We start from the raw sequence: 20,331 nt of genomic DNA on the forward strand, positions 1-20,331 counted from the left end.
TGTAAACAGTTTAACCTTATTGAGTAACTTTTTTTTCCCCATTTACTTTTTTAGACTTCTCTTAAGTCTTATATGTTAAGATCAAATTTTCTATTCAGATCTGGTCTTTTCATCAGGAAACCTTGAAAGTCCCCAATGTCAAAAATGTCTTTTCCCCTGAAAGAGAATGCTCAGTTTTGCTGGGTAATAGATTCTTGGCTGCAATCCAAGCTCCTTTGCCTTCCAGAATATTATATTTCAAGCCTTGTGATCCTTTAATGTTGAAGCTGCCAGGTCCTGAGCAATCCTGACTATGGCTCCATGATATTTAAATTGCTTCTTTCTGGCTGCTTGGAATATTTTCTCCTTCACCTGATAATTCTGGAATTTGGCTACAATATTCTTTGGAGTTTTCCTTTTGGGATCTCTTTCAGGAAGTGATCAGTGGATTCTTTCAATGATGATTTTATCCTCTGATTCTATAATATCAGGGAAGTTCTCCTTAATAATTTCCTGGAATATGGTGTCTAGACTTTTTCTGATCATGGCTTTCAGGCAGTCCAATAATTCTCAGATTGTCTCTCCTGGATCTGTTTTCCAGGTCAGTTGTCTTTCCAATGAGATATTTCACATTTTCTTCTATTTTTTCATTCTTTTGATTCTGCTTGACTGATTCCTGGGTGTCTCATGGATTCATTATCTTCCAACTGTCCAATTTTAATTTTTAAGGCATTGTTTTCTTCAGTGAGATTATGCACTTTTTTTCTCATTTGGCCAAATGAATTTTTAAAGGAATTATTTTCTTTAGTCAGTCTTTGTGCTTCCTTTTCCAAGCTGCTGTTTCTTTTTTCATAATTTTCTTGTGTTGCTTTCATTTCTCTCATTTGATTTTTAAAATCCTTTTTGAGCTCTTCCAAGAAGGCTTTTTCTTCTTGAGACCAATTCATTTTCCCTCTTGAGGCTTCACATGTAGGCAATTTGGGAGTATTGTCCTCATCTGAGTTTGTGTTTTCCTCTTCCCTGTTGATACAGAAACTCTCAATGGTGAGAGCTCTTTTTTGTTTCTTATTCATACTGCAGCTTTTTTTTTTTTAAGTTGAGGTCTCCTCTGGGGGCACCAGGGTCCTTGTTTCAAGTTTCATGTGCTGGGATATAGGGGCTGTGTTACTACTGGCTTTCTACACTGAGGCCTCTATGGCTTGTGGATTCTCACAGCCCCGGGCTTCCTGTTAGAGTGTGCTGGGATTAGTAAGCCTGGTCATGCCTGTCCTGTGGGTGGCCCTCCAGCTGGCAACCTGCCCTCTTGGCTGGTACAGGTGGGTTTCAACACTGTTCTGCTGCGCCCCCAGCTTGTTGTGCCAGGATCCAGGGGCCTCAGTTGCTTGGCTGTGGCCCACAGCTTCCTGCTGACTTGCCCTGTCCCTCTCCCTCAAGTTGCGCTGCGGTGCCCTGAGCCTCCCTTTTGCCCGAGCAAGACCAACCTTTCCTGAAATCTTCTAAATTATCTCTGGTTGGAAGACTGTGTCTCTCTGTCTCTTCGCAAGTTCTGTAGTTTCAGAATCTGTCCAGAGGCTTGATTTAATGTTATTTTTGAGGGAACAGAAGGAGAGCTTAGAGAGTCACTGGCTTCTCTCTGCCATCTTGGCTCTGCCCCCTCCAAATACTCTTAACACAATTTCCTAATATTTCTCCTTCAGACTTAATAAGCTAATTTACTAGAAATGAGAAGGGAAAATTTGAGCTGACAAGGAGATGCTAATGTACTGGATATAATCATTAGGACTACAACTGATGAGTCTGATGGTAGCAACAGGAAAAATGAAAGTTGTGGTAGCCTTTGAATTATCAGTTCATTTTATAGAGGAAAGGTCATGCTATACTGTTGGTCATATAGCTAAATAAATACATACCTATTTTTCCATCTTTATGAAAAAGCAATACATAACCAAAAGGCATCAATATTAATTTAAGAAAGCAAGTTCCTTGGTTAGTATCCATTTATTCATGTTTCATACATATGTGTTTTTATCTCTGGAAGAGCAGAATGACCATTATTCATAATAATGACTAATAGAAGGCATCAATGAAAGCAAATTGTGTGCTAAATTTTAGAAAGTTTTCTATTTTTTAAAAAAGTTAAAGTTTTAGCACATAAGGTTTGAATTTACATGGAAAATTCTGTCATGTAGAAGAATCAGTATCAAAATATGTACAATTAATGTTTGGTACAACAGTTTATTAGTCAGATTGTTCTTTGATACTACTTTTAAAATGGAGTTTCATTGTAGAGTAAATATGATTGTTGCTAGCAAGTGGCAGTCAATATTTAATGAACAAAGATGTTCTAACTGCAAATCCAGCTCTCTTTATACATTGAGGGCTCCAGTTGTCAGATAATTTCTTTCTTGTTTATGTAGCAAGCATGTCTGATGGTAAAAGTGCTCAGAACTTCATTTTCCAAAACTCTTAACAACAGAATCTTAACCTCATGATTCAGCTCATTGGCTGAAGATTTAGTTTTATTTGTGTATTTAAAATTTTTGTTCAATTTCATTAAAAATCAATAACTTTTACAAACTGAGGAAATATTGAATATCTGTATAATACCAGTGTCAGTTTTTTCCCATAAATATGGCATCAACTCCTTATTAACTACATTTGGTCTGTTTCTTCCTTTGCAAAAATCATTCTTCTTAGAAGCATAAACAAAAGCAAAATAAGAATTGAGCAGCTCTGTGTCCTCTCTGTTGTCTATTATTATTGTCCTATCTATCATAAGCAGTTGTCCTATCCCTTCTTTACTTATGCTCTTTTCCTCATTTTAGTTTAGAAGAATACTCCCAACCCTTTTGGTTGTCTTTAGCTTTTTCTTGCCAGCCTCTGGTAATTCTGAGCTTTAGTGTTTCTGAAATTAATTTTTACCAGATTAAGCCATACTTCTTGTACTCATCTTCTGCTACGTTCCCCAGTTCCTATATTCTACAAGTGATTTTACTTGATTAGTTCTCTGTCCAGGGTCATATATTTAAAGTTGGAAGGTTCCTTACAGGTGGTAATCTAGTTCATCTTTCTCACTTTAAATATGAGGAATTAAGGGTCAGAGGTTAAGTGACTTGCACACACAAAGGTAGAAGAGGCAGGATTTGAATCCAGGTTCTCTGACTCTGGAATCAGTACTATTCACAGTGTGGCACAGTCTCCCTTTTAATTCTCTTGAGAACATTCCCCCTAAAACTCTTCGATTGAATTGTTTGTGTCTTCAGAATTACAGTTTTGAGAGCATCCCTAAAGACTTTCCCTATAGAATCGTAGGTCATAGGACTCTACCTATCCTTCTTCTGAATGATTTGAAATGATCTGTCTCAAAATCTAGGATACATTGTAAGAATATGCTGGTATTTATTTTTGTCCTTTATTACAAACTCTAATATGGAATAGTGATTTTTCTGTAAGGTTTCCATCCCTTTTTGGTGAGAATCAGATCCAGAACAGAGTTTCCCTTTGATCATTAAACAAATCAAGAAGTTATTAGCTATCCTACTTTTGGCAGAGAAAGAGTTCCAACTAACATCTGTTAAAGGCTAAAATTCTAACTAGTCTGTCTAAAATATCTAATGAGTGGTTGCCAATAAATTATAAGCTTTAGCAAGAGTTAGGCTTTTAAGCATTTATTAAGGAGAATAAGAATTTGGTAAAGAGAGAAGAAAAGGCCTACATTCATCTATCTATTAAAGGGATAGCTCCGCTCTCCGCCAGAGTCCACAGGAAAGAGCCCCAGAGTCAGAGCGCCAGGCTCCCCCTTCTTCCTCCCACAAGCAAATGTCACTTCCTGACGCCAAAGAAAAGACGCATGGTCTTGCCCTCAGAGACCTTCACCTCATGGGTGGAGCTCTTCTACAGTAAGTCTCCAGCAGGTGGTGTCATTCCAATCGTTACACATCTAAATAATTGAAGTTCCCTGTCATTATTATATCATGACTTGGTACCATCATAAGGTATAAGATACATTTCCCAAACTCATCTATTTCATCATTCAGTCCTGGTAATTTGCAGCATACTCTACATTAATCAATCAATGATTCATAATGGAACAAGCCACTTCCAGGGATACATGTGCTCAGGAATGAAATACATTGGTATAATGCCACAATGCTTTAGGTCCCCTAATGGCAGCAGGGGAGGACAGTATGCTAAAGAGGATTAGTCACTGAGCCAGGAAGAGCCACACAATCAGTGGATTTAAAGGGAGAGAGAATTTTTTATTCTTGCTCTTTTTTCCCCTATCTCTTAAACATGCTGCTTGGCTTGTTACTTAGACTTTCTCTTAGAGGAAGTCGTTGCATCTCTCCCCACCTACCTCTCCTTTAGTAGCTTGCTCAAACATGGCATCAAGCACAAGATTACCTCTTTTGTATGCACGTTCACTTCTGGCTTAATAATCCTTGTGCCATCAGTTCTTGCTCTATAGTCAATTAGATAACTATTCACTACATAGGACCAACTCCTGAATTGTTATGGCCAGGAGTAGGCTTACCCCAAACTTCCATGTGGTCTTTTGGACTACTCCAAGGCAGGGAATATCTCTGCATACTCCAAATGCTGGCTTCCTAATGGCCAGTCCACCCCCATTGCCAACAAAGTGCTTCAGTGTTCTGTTTTAGATTGTAAATATGAGCCATCTTTCCTTAGGCATAATGGTATCTGAACTAATTTTTCAAGTTTTATGAAGAAAAAGCATAATTAGGAGGAACCACTTACCCTACCTAGGGCATGAAGACCTCAGTTCTAAGTTCTCAGATACTTCCTAGCTATGTGACCCTGGGAAAGTCTTAAGTGTCATCAAGTGTCATATTCTTTTGGAGGAGATAGCATGAACATGTATTAGTGACTACAAAAAAATGTTAAAAATACAAGCTAAAGTTTTAGGGAGAAGGGTCCTAGCAGTGTGTGGGGAAGATTGACAGTCTGGAAAGGCTTCATGTAGAACAAGTATTTTTAAACTTTTTTGTGTGATGGACCTCTTTGGCAGTCTGGGAAAACTTATGGACCCTTTCTCAGAATAGTGTTTTTAAACACATAAAATAAAATACATAGGGTTTCAAAGGAAACCAAAGTTTAGTAAAAAATAAAGATGTATTTTCCCCATCTAACTTCATGAGCCCCTGGAAACTAACCCAACTACCACTTGGGGACTAAGAACTCCAGATTATGAACTTTGATGTCAAAGGTGATGCTTAGGATGAGTTTTGAAAGAAACAAAGGATTCAAAGAAGCAGCAGTGAGGAGGAATTGCAGTCCAAACATGGGGGACAGCCAGGAAGTAGAGAGATGGAAGATAGAGCAACTATAAGAAGACCAATGGGATTGTATCTTAAAAGTATAGGAGAAGGATTAATGTATCAGTTAGAAAGATTTATCGAAGCCAAGTTGTGAAGGACTTTTCAAAATGCCAAACAGAGAAATTTATCTTTGATCACTCTGGAGTTAATATGGAGACATTAGAGTTTATGGATTTGGGGAATGACATGAACAGACTTATGCTCTGGGAATACCACTTAGGCGGCTGCATAGGGTATGAATTGGGATAGAGTACTAAGAGGCAGAGAAACCAACCAGGATAGGCTATTACAGCAGCTCTGGCAAGAGGTAACAAAGATCTGAACTAGGATAGTAGCATCAGGGAATGAATGAGAAGATATGAGAGTTGTGTGAAGGTAGAACTATTTCTATTTTTAAATTCCAAGCTAAACCAATAGTTAAATATAGACTGATGCTGGCATTCTCTCTTGGTCCATATTTCACACACAGACATATGTCATATACAGCACCCTGAGGAAAGAATAGAAGCTATGCTTTCAGTGACTACATGTGTACTGTATTTCAGTGTATTTTGATCAAGTGTTGTTAATGTGCACTTTGTAAAATGGCATTTATGGTTTATGTTATCTAATTTTAACTAAACTAACTTTCACAAAATGGACAAGTGCATCAACAAGATTCCTGCAAAGAAACTGGATTTGAAGAAAATATTAATAATGTAAGCACAAGCAAAAACCAAGAAAATGGTAGAGTTGGCACTGCCATACCTATTACAACTGCATAATCAGCCAAATTACAGAGGCAAAAACAATGGCATTCTAATAATATCTGACAAGAAATTGGCCAAACCCTTCCAAAATTATAAATATGCCTGAAATTTGGATTTAGATCCACTGCAATTAACAAAAAACCTTTTCCCTATGTGTATATTTTACCTTAAGTTATTAGCTAATTATAGTATGAAACCATCATGATTACCAAGATATTTAAAACTAAGCATTTGTTGCAAAAAAAGATATCACCTATAAAAACTTTCATATTTGTACCTTTAAAAACTTGGAAAAAGAATTTTCTAACTTACTTTAAAAGTCTTCCGGGGGCAGCTAGGTGGCGCAGTGGATAGAGTACCGGCCCTGGAGTCAGGAGTACCTGAGTTCAAATCCGGCCTCAGACACTTAACATTTACTAGCTGTGTGACCCTGAGCAACTCACTGAAGTCCAACTGCCTCACTTTAAAAAAAAAAAAAAGTCTTCCAAAGAGCTTCATGGTTTTTAAACTCATTTGCTAAAAATACAACACCTTCTAATTAATTTGCACAAATGATTGAGAGAAAAGGTGGAAATTTACTAGCTGAATTTCAACAAAAAATTTTGCGTCATCAATGAATGGGATTAAGTATATGATTAAGTAAGCATGGCCAGTAATGCACTTCTTCAATCTGAATCTAATTATCATTGTAAAATCTTTTTCACCTAAATACCAATTATCAAAACAAATTAGGTTCAGAACTAGACCTTTGAATTATTATATCACAAAGTGTTAAGGCAAACTTTTAAAAAATAATGAACCATATTCAATTATATTGCTTTCTAAAATATTAATAATAAAAATATTTATTGAGCAAAAATGTTTTGTACCATTAAGAAATAAAATTTGTTTTTAAAATATCATTTAATTCTTCTTGATTATATCCTTTTAAATTGTTTTTGTGTATATTTTATAATATGCCTAATATATGAGCATGATATTATGTGTATAATCTATAAGTAAATTATACTTATACAGACTATCCCAGAAATCTCAGTGCAGTTTTAAGTTGTTAAGACCTCTAAGAGACTCAAGGGTTTTGGCACACCCTATATTAAAAAACTTACTGATGGGGTGTACAATAAAAAAATATTAGGAGTCCATTGGTGAAGAAGATATATATTTTTAGGTTTTGCCTGGGAGGGAGGGAGGAAGAGGTTGCATAACCAGGAAAGGCACAGCTCATGGATCTGATGCAAATTAGGCTTTCTTGTTCTTCTCCCCCACCCCCCCACAAATTAGCTGTTTTAAAATAACCTGATAATGTAATGATGAGCCCACTTTTCCCTTTTGCTCTCAGGGTTGCATAAGGAAGAGACCCTCTTCAGTCCAGAGGAGAGGAAAATCTCACTTTGTTTCATCTCACATTCTTCATTCAAATAAGGCTATTGCCCGGTTTGAAAGGAAAATTTGATCCCCTTAGAACCAGCAGTGTCCACAGTCACCAGCAGCAGTCTTTTCTCCATTACAAGAAATGATCCTAACAGGATGCAGTAGTGGCTGCTGCCCCCCCATGTAAGTTGCCAACCCCAGCTTTATCTTGCCTGAAGTCAAACCCATTTGAGAGCTGCAGCCAAGTTACTGTTAGTCACAGGGCTGCATCACATCAAAGGTCACTTTTCCTTATGTAAACCTATAGAGGGTTCCTTCTGTGGGCTTATGGGAGTCTTTACTCTTCTCTGTAAAGATAAGAATCAGGCACACTGTTATATTTTTATTCATCTACATATTACTTATGGAAACTTATAGAAAGTCATTGGAGGGATGTTTATGCATCAAGTATAATTGCTTTTAAGTGATATGGCCTCCCACTGAAAAATAAAAATTAAAAGTACAAAAATGAAGCAATACCCAACACGAAGCATGCTTTGAAACAAATCTTCACATGTCAAAGATCTTGACCTTGGTGCTATTAAAAAGAAAAACACTTCAGATCACATCTGAATGCACAAACCACTATTATACAATATATACAAAACAGTAAGACTCTATTTTCCCTGTTTGTTTCTATGGCTGCAGTTTGCCTGGGTATATCCACTAATTGGTACAATAGTATGTCATTGGCAGAATTTAATTGTTTGGGTGTTTTTGACCTTCATTAACAAGGTCACTTGACAATGGCTGAGTTTATACTTAAACAATAATTCAACCAATTCAATTCAACCAATAGAGTGTCCCAAAAGTCTTAATATACTTTTAAGCTTTAATGGCTTAAAACTACACTAAGACTTTTAGGACATTGCATATTAAAAATAGCTTTCATTTTTATGGGACCTTTCAAAGTTTGCACATCAGTTTCTTCATAATCCTGTAATGTGGTTGTTAAGCATTTACTGAGTGTAAAACATTGTACTAGATGCTGAGGATAACACAAAATTCTTCACAGAACACAAGTCCCAGGCACAAGTCCCAGAGTTTTTATGCACCATAATCCATGATAACCTGACAAGTTCATGACAGCTGTGTGAAACTAAAGTGAGGTCTAAGGTGTGAAAAGACATTACCAAATGCAATGAAGGTTTCACAGAGGAGGTAGATTTTAATTATACTTTAAACATGGATACTGATTCCACAGATAGAGTAGGAAGGCAGGGTATTCAGGCATAGAAAACTGAGCCAAGGCTTGAAAGTGAAAAACTCACTTTGTTAAGAGGGCAGAGTATTCCGGTGTGGCCAAAATACAGAGTGGATGGAGGGAAGAAATAATAAGATGGGAAAACCACATTGTACCTAATAGAAAGGCACTTTGCTTTGGTTAGAAAGGCATTTTTTTGTTGTTGTTGAATTATGCAACTGGAAGAAAAAAATTAATTTGTATTAGATACAGATTTAATAGATTAAAAATATTCTTCCTAATGGAAACTACTTCTTCCTCCTTACTCTCCAATGATCATTTTGGGGACTTCCCAATTTAGTGTTATGATATACTGAAATACAATACCATGGAACTCAGTCTTATGTGAAGATTTTCAAGGCTGAAGTTTGCTATAGCCCCCTAAGAGGTATTCCTAGGCCTAAAGTGTGTATCATGATCTAATAATTTGTCCTCTAGAATTCTTAGAGGATTAAAAAGAGGGCACACTAACAAAACAAATTTATTATGCAAAGGCTTTACATTGAAAATATTCATAAAGTTTATACAAATCAATTTATGAATATTTTGTATTGCTATCATTTTCAAATAATTCCTAATAAATTACAGTGCAGTAGTGGAGAGCATGCTAGACTTAGATTCAGAAGGACCTGATTTTCTTCTTACCTGGTCACTGTGGGACCATGAGCAGGTCATTGAAGCTTTTTTCACCCTTCATTTCTTATTTATAAAATGGGGATAATAATACCTGTAGAAGTTATCTCACAGAGTTGTTGTAAAGCTCAGGATAATGATGACTTCTTTTAAAAATTTAAATTACTATAGAACTGTTAGCAATTACTCTTCAGTCTTGCTGAGTCTGTGCTCTCCAGCAGCTCAGTTGGTCACTCAAAGAGTATCAGGAACCACCAGGAAAATTAGAGTAAGTTTACCTCAGTCTGTACCACTCTATGCTTTCTTTGTGAGTCTGATACAAGAAAGGATCTCCTCCTTTGGTTGCCTGAAAAGATAGGAAGAAGAAAGGAATAAGCCTACCTAATGAGCAAGCAGCCAGATTAAAAGGGGTGGGAACGAGCCCTAACAACATGTAGTAGTGCCTAACTAAATCTGTGGTCAGGGTTTGACTCAATGCCTATGAACATTAGCAAGAACTACGATTATTCCTGAAGCTGTAGGGTGATTTCCAGGCCTTTTCCAATACTTCTGAAGTATTGGAAGTAAAACAACTCAGACCTTTAGGAGGGAGACCATAGGAATCAGAGTCAGAAGTAGTATGCAGGGACTATGACCTTGTCCTGGGATACCAATGTTGGGATATGTTTTTCCCTCAGGGTATTTACCTGTTGGATGGGGGAGGGGAGGGGTACTGAAGAAGTACAATCAGATACAAGTAGGTAGAGAACCAGAAGAGGCTGGAGTCATAAAAATGTAGAGGAGCAGTTTCAATGCTGAAGAAGAGGTAAAGAAGAATGAGCTTTGAGAAGGAGCTATTACATTTAGTAGTTATGAAATAAAATGAGATATTTGTAAAGCCCTTTGCAGACCTTAAAGCACTATATAAATACTTGCTATTACTATCATTGGTAACTTTGGAGATAGCAATTTCAGTTGATTATTGAGGTCAGAAGTAGTGTTGTAGATTAAAGCTTGGCAATGTGGGAGATAGTTTCATCTTCACATTTTGATCAGTGACTAGAGTGAAAGCAAAGAAGACAAGTTAATACATATCAAGGAGGAATTTCAAACTTGATCACCCAAAAGGAGGTAGAAAGTAAAAGCATAAACCCAACCAATCAGAAACTAACTAGATTAAATTAGGTGGGGGTGGGAGGTGGGCTATAGCTACCCATGAGTATTGCCTAATTGGTCTATGATAAGAGTCTGACTTACCCTAAATGTTGAACAGAGTGAGAACTACAGAAAATCCTGAAGCTGGTTCTGGGTTTTTATTTTTTTCTGAGGCTCTTCTTGAAATAGTGGAGTTTCTTTCTTCCAGGTTTCTACTTCTTGGGCTTATCTTAGTTCATAGTACTTCTTTAATGTGTTTTTTCTTTCTTTTTTTTTTCTCCTGGCAGTTTCTTTTTTTACTCATCTCTCCAGCTTCAGTTTCTATCCTGGGGCTTTAGTCAGACTCGTGTAGTTTCCCACAATCTTAGATGGAGTGGGAAGGCCTTGATTAGTCCTGGATGCAGTGGCTAAGACTAGGACCTAGCCTATGGAGGAATTCTTGGGTTTTGGTTCAGCCCCCTAAGGCTTCACTTAGACTTTGGACATGGTCCATTCTCTGTCTCTTCTTTGCACCGCCATCAATGTAGAGTTGACTTCTTTACTTGCCAAGATCCTAGGAGGCCTCAATGCATTGTTCATTGTGTTAGTAGATAGCCTTCTGGAAGAATCCCAGTGTATGTCTCCCAAATGATGCCTTGGCCCTTTCTGCTATTACAGCTTAAGCCATAATGTGAGCTGGTCTAGATCTTTTCCATGCTTTAAGCAAGTCAGAGAGTTGGGCTTAGATAATGGGGATCAGAGCTAGAACTATTAGGGAAATCTAGAATTTTGTATCAGGGCACCCACACGGGGTTATGCTGCTTCTCTCACCTCCCAGGATATTGATTTGATAAGTGAAGGTACTGAGGAGGGATCTGATAAATTTGTGAATGATATGAATGTGGAGAGGATACTTAATATGTTAGATGACAGAATCAAGATCTATAAAACCCTCTACAGACCAGAACCATAGGCTAAATCTAATAAGAGTAAATTTCACAGGGATAAATAAAATCCTACTTTTGGATTAAAAATAAATCAGCCAAACAACACAGAATGGAGCAAATATAGGTTTTGGAAATGTGAAAACAACAATTCAGTGGGCTGGAACTCATCATGAGCCAAATGTCTGACTTAGCTCAAAAAAGCAGTTAAGGTCTTAGGGCTAATAAGATATTGAGTTCTCTGGTGGAGCTGCTAGCAAGAATGAGAAAAGATTGAGGATCTCACTTCCAATAAGTATGTAAAGCTCATATTTCTGCCACAGCCAATCGACCTATTATCTAAAATTAAAGTGTGGATTGGTCTCCTTACTAGAAGTGATTTCAGTAATGCCTAGTCAGTGTCTGGATCAGTACAGAGAATGAAGTGTTCCTTGAACATAAATGGAAGATGGACTCCAATGTGGAAACAAAGAAGATAAAGTTTTTATGGAGGCAGAGAAAAATCCTGATTTGTGTGAGGAAGAAGGAGAATGAATGAATGTAACAGGAGGAAATCACAAAGAAAAGTCACTGAACCTTAAAGATATGAGACTTCCGGAAGAAGAGGCAGTTAGACCCTCTAAGGAGGAACTAACTGATTTCTAAAGAATGATGATGTGAATCCATATGTGCTGTTGGAGGAGAGAACTTCGTGGAAGGAACATGCAAAGACTAGAATAGTTAGGGTGAAAAATTCCCTACTGTGGGCTCCTGAGGCATCTCTTTGACAATTTACTAACAACAATAGAGAGGTCTGTTGTCTTGCCAGGCCATGAGAGAATCTCCCAACACTTGATAATCACTTTAACTTCTTGTGATTTGTGTTGGCACATGTGATGCTGCCAAAAGAAATCCAAGAAATGTTGCTAAAGTACTGTTTTGGAAGGGAAGAAAAGAATTAGTGTTTTAATCACTATTGTTCATCCTAGCTAAAATCTTTAGAAGGAAAAAAGCAGATTTGGGAAATGAACAATAGGTTAAAAAGATGGAATCTGAGGACAAGATTCGGATTTCCAAATATCATTTAAAATATAGGAATGACAGCTACTAGACAAGTATAGAGTACTCTTAGCAAGGGCTAATAAGAAAAAAAGAGAGTAAAAGAGAAAATTACTTCTTTATATACACCAAACTAGATACCATGGAAGGTACAATGCAGGTAGAGAAACCCAGAAATCCACAAAATACAAAAACTGATCCACCAGCCCTGGATTCAGGAGTACCTGAGTTCAAATCCGGCTTCTGACACTTGACACTTACTAGCTCTGTGACCTTGGGCAAGTCACTTAACCCCCATTGCCCCCACCAAAACAAACAAACAAAAAAACCCCCTGATCTACATGGCAGGACTAGTAAAAAGTGCAGAAGCTGAAAAAAACCTAAATTTTCCCCCAATCCTTTTTTTTTTTTTTAATGTAAGGAAAAGATTCCTCACAATCAGAACTATCCAAAGCTAGAACAGGCTGCTTTGTGAGGTGGTGGGGTTCTCTGCACTGGAAATCTTCAAAAAAAGGTTTGGCTGACTACTACTTGGGCACATTTTAGAGGAAATTATTATTCAGGTAATGGCTGGACTAGACAGCCTCCGACGTTCCTTCTCATTCTAAGACTTTGTCATTTTGATTCTGTGTTAATAAAAGTATAGTGTCTAGAACAAGTAAGGCTGTTACTCTGCCCTGGTCAGATCCCATTTGGACAATGGTGCTAAGTTCTCAGCTCAGCTTTTTGGGAATGATATTAGCAAGTTGCAGTATATACAGAGGAAAAAAGTGAAATGATAAGATGATTCTGTCCATTTAAAAAAATTGAAAGTCATTATCTTGAAGAAGCATGTGATAGTGATCTCTCCATGTTTGGGGAGTTTCCCCAGGGAAGAGGTTACATTTGTTAATGCTTGGCCCCAAACAGAAGATTTTTTTTGAGGCAGATTTCAGGTCTATACAAAAAAACTCAATAATTAGAGGTGTCTAAAAATGGAATGGGCTACCTGGTGATATACTGAGTTCTCCCACTCCTATAGGTCTTTAAGATAGTTTGGATGACTTTATCAAGAATGTATAGAAGACATTCTCAATAAGTTTTTGAATTGTATTAAGGAATCTGTGAAGTCCTTTCCTACTATGAGATGTTCTAACTTGTGGATAGGGCCACAGTTTCCCCTATGCATTAGAAGGGTTTAGAATCTTTCTAATATATAGGAAGCCCAATATAGCTCATGAATTAATAGTGCCCTAGTGACTTTAGGACTCTAGTCTGGATACATAGCTAATTGAGTAGCCATTGTTTCATTTTCTCATGAAAGTAAAGAATAAATTACTTTTAAATTTTCTTTCAGTTAACAATTTCACAAGCTTCTAAGAAACAACCTATAGATTCTTTGCCCAAGATGAAAGAAAATCTCCTTAAAAGGTAAGTAATGTCTCTAATTTCAGTTCAAGATCTAAGTTTGAGTTTTGAGGATGAATCAATGAATGAATGTGAATGAAAAAGTCTTTATTTAAGCATGGTGTACTTTAGCACTGTGCTTAGTTCAGGGAATATAGATACAAAAAATTGAAATAGTCCTTTTTCTTGAGAAGTATACATTTTCATAGGAAGAAACAGCACATAGAGGAAGTTACAGCAACAGGACAGATGGCAAGCTTGGTGGTCTGGAGAGCACACCGTCAGGGCACAATGCAGGAACTAATATTCTGGAGGGTACAGTAGATAAGGCAAATGGCCTAAGACCTGGTGAGCTGGCAGGCAAAGCAGGAGGAGGAATTGAGCTGTAGGGCAAAGCAGGAGAAGGAATTGCAATGTTGAAGCATGAGAAAGAGGCACAAAGTCCAAAGGGCATATCAGCTGAGTGAATTGAAAGGCCTAGTGGTCTGCAGGGCAGATGACTTATACCTACCTCTAACAATTATCTCTGCAGGAAAATGCTATCAGCAAATATTGACATCCATTTTATTTCAAGAATTGAATTTCTAGATTTTGATACATATATGAAAAAAAGAAGTTGAATAAAATGGATTCCCATTACTAAGAATATTTATATACATTTTTGTTATGTCACAAGCATTTTAGTATTCAAAGCTTAGATAAAATTAGTCCATCATCATAATCTAAAGCTGCATAATACTCAAGCTGATATTTTTAAATCACATCACAAAAGTATGTAATTATTCAGTTTTAACATTTTTGTTTGCTATATATTTTTAATTTTTCTTAAATTACATATAAAACAATTTTTAACATTCATTTTTTAAAATACTGAGTTCCAAATTCTCTCCCTTCCTTCCCCTTCCCCCTCATTGAAAAGGCAAGAAATTTGATATAGGTTATACATGAGCAGTCATGAAAAACATATATCCATATTAGTCATGTTGTGAAAGAAAACACAGGCCAAAAATAAATTAAGTAAAAATATATCCTTCAATCTGCATTCAGACTTCATCTATTCTTTCTCTGGAAATAGATAACATTTTTCATCATAAGTCCTTTGGAATTGTCTTGCACCATTGCTGAGAATAGCTAAGTCATTTACAGTTGATCATTGTATAGTATTACTGTTATTGTGTATAATGTTCTATTTCTGCTCATTTCACTTTGCATCAGTTCATATAAGTCTTAACAGGTTTTTCTGAGAGCATCCTCCTTGTCATTTCTTATAGAACAATAGTACTCCATCAAAATCATATACCACAACTTGTTCAGCCATTCCCCAACTGCCACAACCAAAATACATATAGGTCCTGCTACCCATTTTTTTTCTCATCTCTTTGGGATGCAGGCCTAATAGTGGCTGCTGTTGTTTGTCCTTCGTTCTCAACGAGGACCATGACATCAGAGTGATGCCATGACTTGCACTGAATTGGATTTAAGTGGGGGAGGGCTGTGCAAAGTCACCAACCTCACTCTTTCTTTTGGAGTCATCTGGGTCCAGTGACAAGATATAGTTCAGGATGACTGGAGGTGGCTCAGGATGTTTAAGGTAATTGGGGTTAAGTAATTTGCCCAGGGTCACAAAGCTATTAAGTGTCAGAGGTCAGATTTAAACTCAGGTTCTCCCAACTTCACGGCCTGTGCTCTATCCACTTTGCTACTTTGCTGCCCCTCTAGTAGTGGTACTACTGGGTCAAAAGTTATGCATGGTTCCATAGCTCTTTGGCCATAGTTCTAAACTGCTCCAACAAATGATTAGATCAGTTCACAGATCCAACAACAGTGCATTAGTGTCTTAATTTTCCCATATCTCCTCCAATATTTGCCATCATCCTTTTCTGTCATATTCACCAATCTGATAGGTATGGGGTGGCACCTCAGAGGTGTTCTCCAGTCGAGAGTGATTCTGAGCATCTTTTCATTTGACCATAGATAGCTTTCATTACTTTGTCCAAAAATGACCCATTCATATCCCCAGCCATTTATCAATTGGGGAATGGCTCTTATTTTCATAAATTTGACTCAGTTATCTATATATTTAAGAAATGAAGCTTTTCTCAGATAAACTTGCTGTAAAAAAATTTCAGTTATAATTACTAACTATATTTCCCTCCATTCTATGTTCCCCCATTTATCCTACTCCCTCTTTTTACCCTGTACATCCTCAAAATTGTTTTGCTTTTGACTATTGCCTCCCCTAACATACCCTTCCTTCTATTAGTTTTTCCTCTCCTTATCTTACTACCCTTCTTATCCCCTTCCTCTCCTATTTACCTGTATAGGAAGTTAAATTTCTGTACCCAACTGAGTGTGTATGTTACTCTCTCTTTAAGCCAGTTCTGATGAGAGTAAGGTTCACATGCTCCCCTCTATTTCCCCCTCCACATTAAAAGTGCCTCTTTTGTGTGAGATAATTTACTGCATTCTACCTCTCACTTTTCCCTTCTCCCAGTACATTCCTCTTTCTCACCTCTTAATTTTATTTTTTTTAGATAATCTCATCATATTCAACTCACACCTGTTCCCTGTCTATGTATACTCCTAACTGCCCTAATAATGAGTGTAAGAGGCAAAATGGAAAATATTGCACAAACCAAATGACATTTTATACACACAAGAGAGGACAAACCCTCAGAATTGGACGAGACATTAGAGGCTATCTAGTTCAACCATTACCTGAATAATAATCTCCTCTAAAATCTTCCCAAAATGTAGTCAACCAAATTTTGTTTTCAGACTTCTAGTGGAGAGAGTTCTACCACCTCCGAAGGCATACTATTCTACCTATGGATAGTTCTCATTGTGAGTTGTTATCCTGAAGAAAAGACAACTTTGGAGGCATATCATAGCAATCTTCACATGTTTTGGAAGATTTCCCAGGGAAGAGATTACATTTGTTAATGCTTGGCCCTAAATGGAAGATTTTTTTAAAGGCAGATTTCAGGTTTATACAAGAAAAAAAAAACCAACCCTCAACAGTTAGAGGTGTCTAAAAATGGAATGGGCTACCTGATGATATATTGAGTTATCCCATTACTAAAAGCTTTAATATAATTTGGATGACTTTTTATCAAGAATGTGTAGAAGATATTCTCAATAATAAAGTTTTTAGGAGTTACAAGTATCATTTTCCCGTGTAGGAATGTAAACAGTTCAACCATGTAGAATCCCTTATGATTTCTCTTTGCTAGTTACTTTTTTGTGCATCTCAAGTCTTGTATTTGAAAGTCAAATTTTCTATTTAGCTCTGGTCTTTTCGTGAAAAATGCTCGAAAGTCCTCTAATTTTATTGAATATCCATTTTTTCCCTTGAAGGATTATACTGAGTTTTGATGGGTAGGTGATTCTTGGTTGTACTCCAGTTTCTTTGCCCTCCAGAATATCATATTTCAACCCTCCAGGTTGTGTTATTCTGACTATGGCTCCATGATATTTGAATTGTTTCTTTTTGGCTCTTTGCAGTATTTTCTCCTTGACTCAGAATTCTGGAATTTGGCTGTAATATTCCTGGGAGTTTTCATTTTGGGATCTCTTTCCAGATTCAATTGGTGGATTCTTTGAATGTCTATTTTCTGGTTCTAGAATATCAAGGCAGTTTTCCTTTACAATTTTTTTGAAATTTGATGTCTAGGCTGTTTTTTTGATTGTGGATTTTAGGCAGTCCAAGACTTCTTAAATTATCTCTCCTGGATGTGTTTTCAAGGTCACTTATTTTTCTCATGAGATATTCCACATTTTCTTTTATTTTTTTCATTCTTTTGATTTTGTTTTATTGTTTCTTGATGTCTCATGGAGTCATTAGCTTCCATTTACTCAGTTGTAATTTTTAAGGAATTATTTTCTTCATTTAGCTTTTGTATATAATTTTCCATTTGGCCAACTGTAATTTTTAAGGAGTTCCTTTCTTCAATGAATTTTCTTCAGTGAATCTTTTTCTGTTTGGCCAATTTTGATTTTAAGGCATTCTTCTCTTCAATGGCTTTTTGTGCCTTTAACCATTCAACATATTCTGGTTTTTAAGGTGTTTTTTCTTCAGTATTTTTTTGCCTCCTTTACCAAGTTGTTGACTGCTTTTTCATGATTTTCTCACATCACTGTAATTTCTTTTCTCAATTTTTCCTCTACTGCTCTCATTTGATTTTTTTTTTGAGGCATTTGGGGTTAAGTGACTTGCCCAGGGTCACACAGCTAGTAAGTGTCAAGTGTCTGAGGCCAGATTTGAACTCAGGTCCTCCTGACTCCAGGGCTGGTGCTCCATCTACTGTGCCACCTAGCTGCCCCTTTCATTTGATTTTTAAGTCCTTTTTTGATCTCTTCCAAGAATTGTTTTGGGCTTGAGACCAATTCACTTTTTTTTTTTTTTTGAGGCTTTAGATGTGGCAGTTTTTTACTTTGTTGTCTTCTTTTGAGTTTGTGTTTTTATTTTCCCTGTCACCATTATAATTTTCTACGGTCAGGATCTTTTTTTTTGCTCATTTTTTTCAGCATATTTCTTAACTTTTAACTTAATGTTAAAGTTTGACTGTGTTACCAGGGTGAAGGGGACACTGTCCAAAGCTTCATCTTTTTTGTGCAGTTATTTTCAGAGCTTGTTCTTGGAGTCTCTGTAAGTTTTCCATTCTTCCAAGGTGGTATGATCAAAGGAGAAGTGTTTTTACTACTCCCCTGGCCTGTGCTATGGTCTATAAGTGACCACAAGCATGCTTTTCTACTCTGGAACTGTGATCAGGATCTCCATTCCCCTCCAGCCGCCAACTCTGGAAATGTTTCAACCAATTCTTTTGTGGGTTCTTCCGCTCTCGACTTTATTTTAAGGTGCTATTTAAAGTTTGGAGGGGAATCTGGGAGAGCTCAGGTGAGTCCCTTTCTTTTCTCTGCCATCTTGGCTCTGTCTCTTCAAACTCCTTATTATATATTTTAGTGATTATTGAGAAGATAGTAATTTTTGTTGATATGTCATTGAATTTTTTAAAAAATCTTCTTCTGTGAACCAAACTATTTAGTTATACACATGTTAATTTCCATGAAATTAGGCATAGGAACTAGACCTTTGATTTTATAGGTGTAGAAAATTCCTAGTTAAAGAAATTCCCTTTACCAATGCACCTTGCTTACAAATTAGTCACCTAGAGTAGTAAGAGCTTAAATAACATACACAGTATGACACACTCAACATGTGTCAGAGATGGAACTTGAAACCAGATGCACTTGAATTCAAGGCCAGCTCTCTACCAATTTAAACTAAATTACTTCTCATAATATTGATATATTTTTTTCTTTTTTTGTGGGGCAATTGGGATTAAGTGACTTGCCCAGGGTCACACAGCTAGTAAGTGTTAAGTGTCTAAGGCCGGATTTGAACTCAGGTACTCCTGAATCCAGGGCTGGGGCTCTATCCACTGCGCCACCTAGCTGCCCCCATAATATTGATATTTAATGATGTTCTTCATTTAATTTTTTATATTAAATTTCAGCTCCAAAAACAAAATCTTGGGTATAATAGGAGAAAGAGGATTAAAAGATTCTTAATAAAAGTATGGCTTCTACAAATTATTTAAGTCTCTGCCTGTAGATGGCATCATTCTAGGTAGCAATTGTCCAAATCAAGATTTTAATCCACTTTTCTTGTCTCTAAGTCCTGCACATTTTCTAATACATTTGAGGAGCAGAAGTTCTAGTTAATCCTTAACTTCCCTAAACTCACACCATTATTATTAGTATCTGACTAATAATGAGAACTGATAATATTATTAAGTTCAACACTTTGGGAAACATTTTAGGACATGGCTTATTAAATTTCTTTTTCTAAGCAAGAATTACTTAAGAATTATATTTCTCATTCTGTTAATCTGGAGTAATTTGCATTTCTGTAAATAGTCATTCATCTCATTTAGGTCTTGTTGGCATATAGTTGGACAAAATAGTCCTAATAATTACTTTTATTTTCTCTTCATTGGCTGTGAATTCATCTTTTTCATTTTTGATAACTGGTAATATGATTTTCCTTTCTTTTTTAAAAATCAAATTAGCTAATGGCTTTTCTATTCTTTTGGTTCTTTTAAAAATAGTTCCTACTTTTATTAGTTGGATAGTTTTTTTCATTTTGTTTTGTTTTTTGATTTTGTTAATCTCTCTTTTCATTTTCAGGATTTCTATTTTGGTGCTTTGGAGGGTTTTTTTATAATTTGTTTTCTCATTTTTTAAAGTCTCATGCCCAAATCATTAATCTGCTCTTTCTCTCTTTTATTGATATGAATGGGATGCATTCACCCATATAACAGAAGAAGACAGCAGAAAGGATTAGAAACCAGAATCCAGTAATATGTTCTTTACAAGAAATATACTTGAAACAGAAAGACACAAGCAGGGTTAAAATAAGGGGCCAGACCGAAGTTTATTATGCTTCAACTGATGTTAAAAAAAAAAAAAGGCAGGGGTGGCAATCATGATCTTAG

At 36.5% G+C, this 20,331-nt stretch overlaps 1 protein-coding gene across 1 annotated transcript in view; it reads left to right on the plus strand.

Moving 5' to 3' along the window:
• CCDC169 (coiled-coil domain containing 169) overlaps window positions 1-20,331 on the plus strand; it is a 79,738-nt gene that overhangs the window by 45,111 nt on the left and 14,296 nt on the right. Inside the window, exon 7 of the mRNA XM_043997031.1 lies at window positions 13,785-13,858. Coding sequence (XP_043852966.1) covers window positions 13,785-13,858 — 74 coding nt within the window. The remainder of the gene's footprint in view (window positions 1-13,784; window positions 13,859-20,331) is intronic.

The sequence above is a fragment of the Dromiciops gliroides genome, chromosome 3 (assembly GCF_019393635.1).
Source record: "Dromiciops gliroides isolate mDroGli1 chromosome 3, mDroGli1.pri, whole genome shotgun sequence".
Classification (NCBI taxonomy): Eukaryota; Metazoa; Chordata; class Mammalia; order Microbiotheria; family Microbiotheriidae; genus Dromiciops; species Dromiciops gliroides.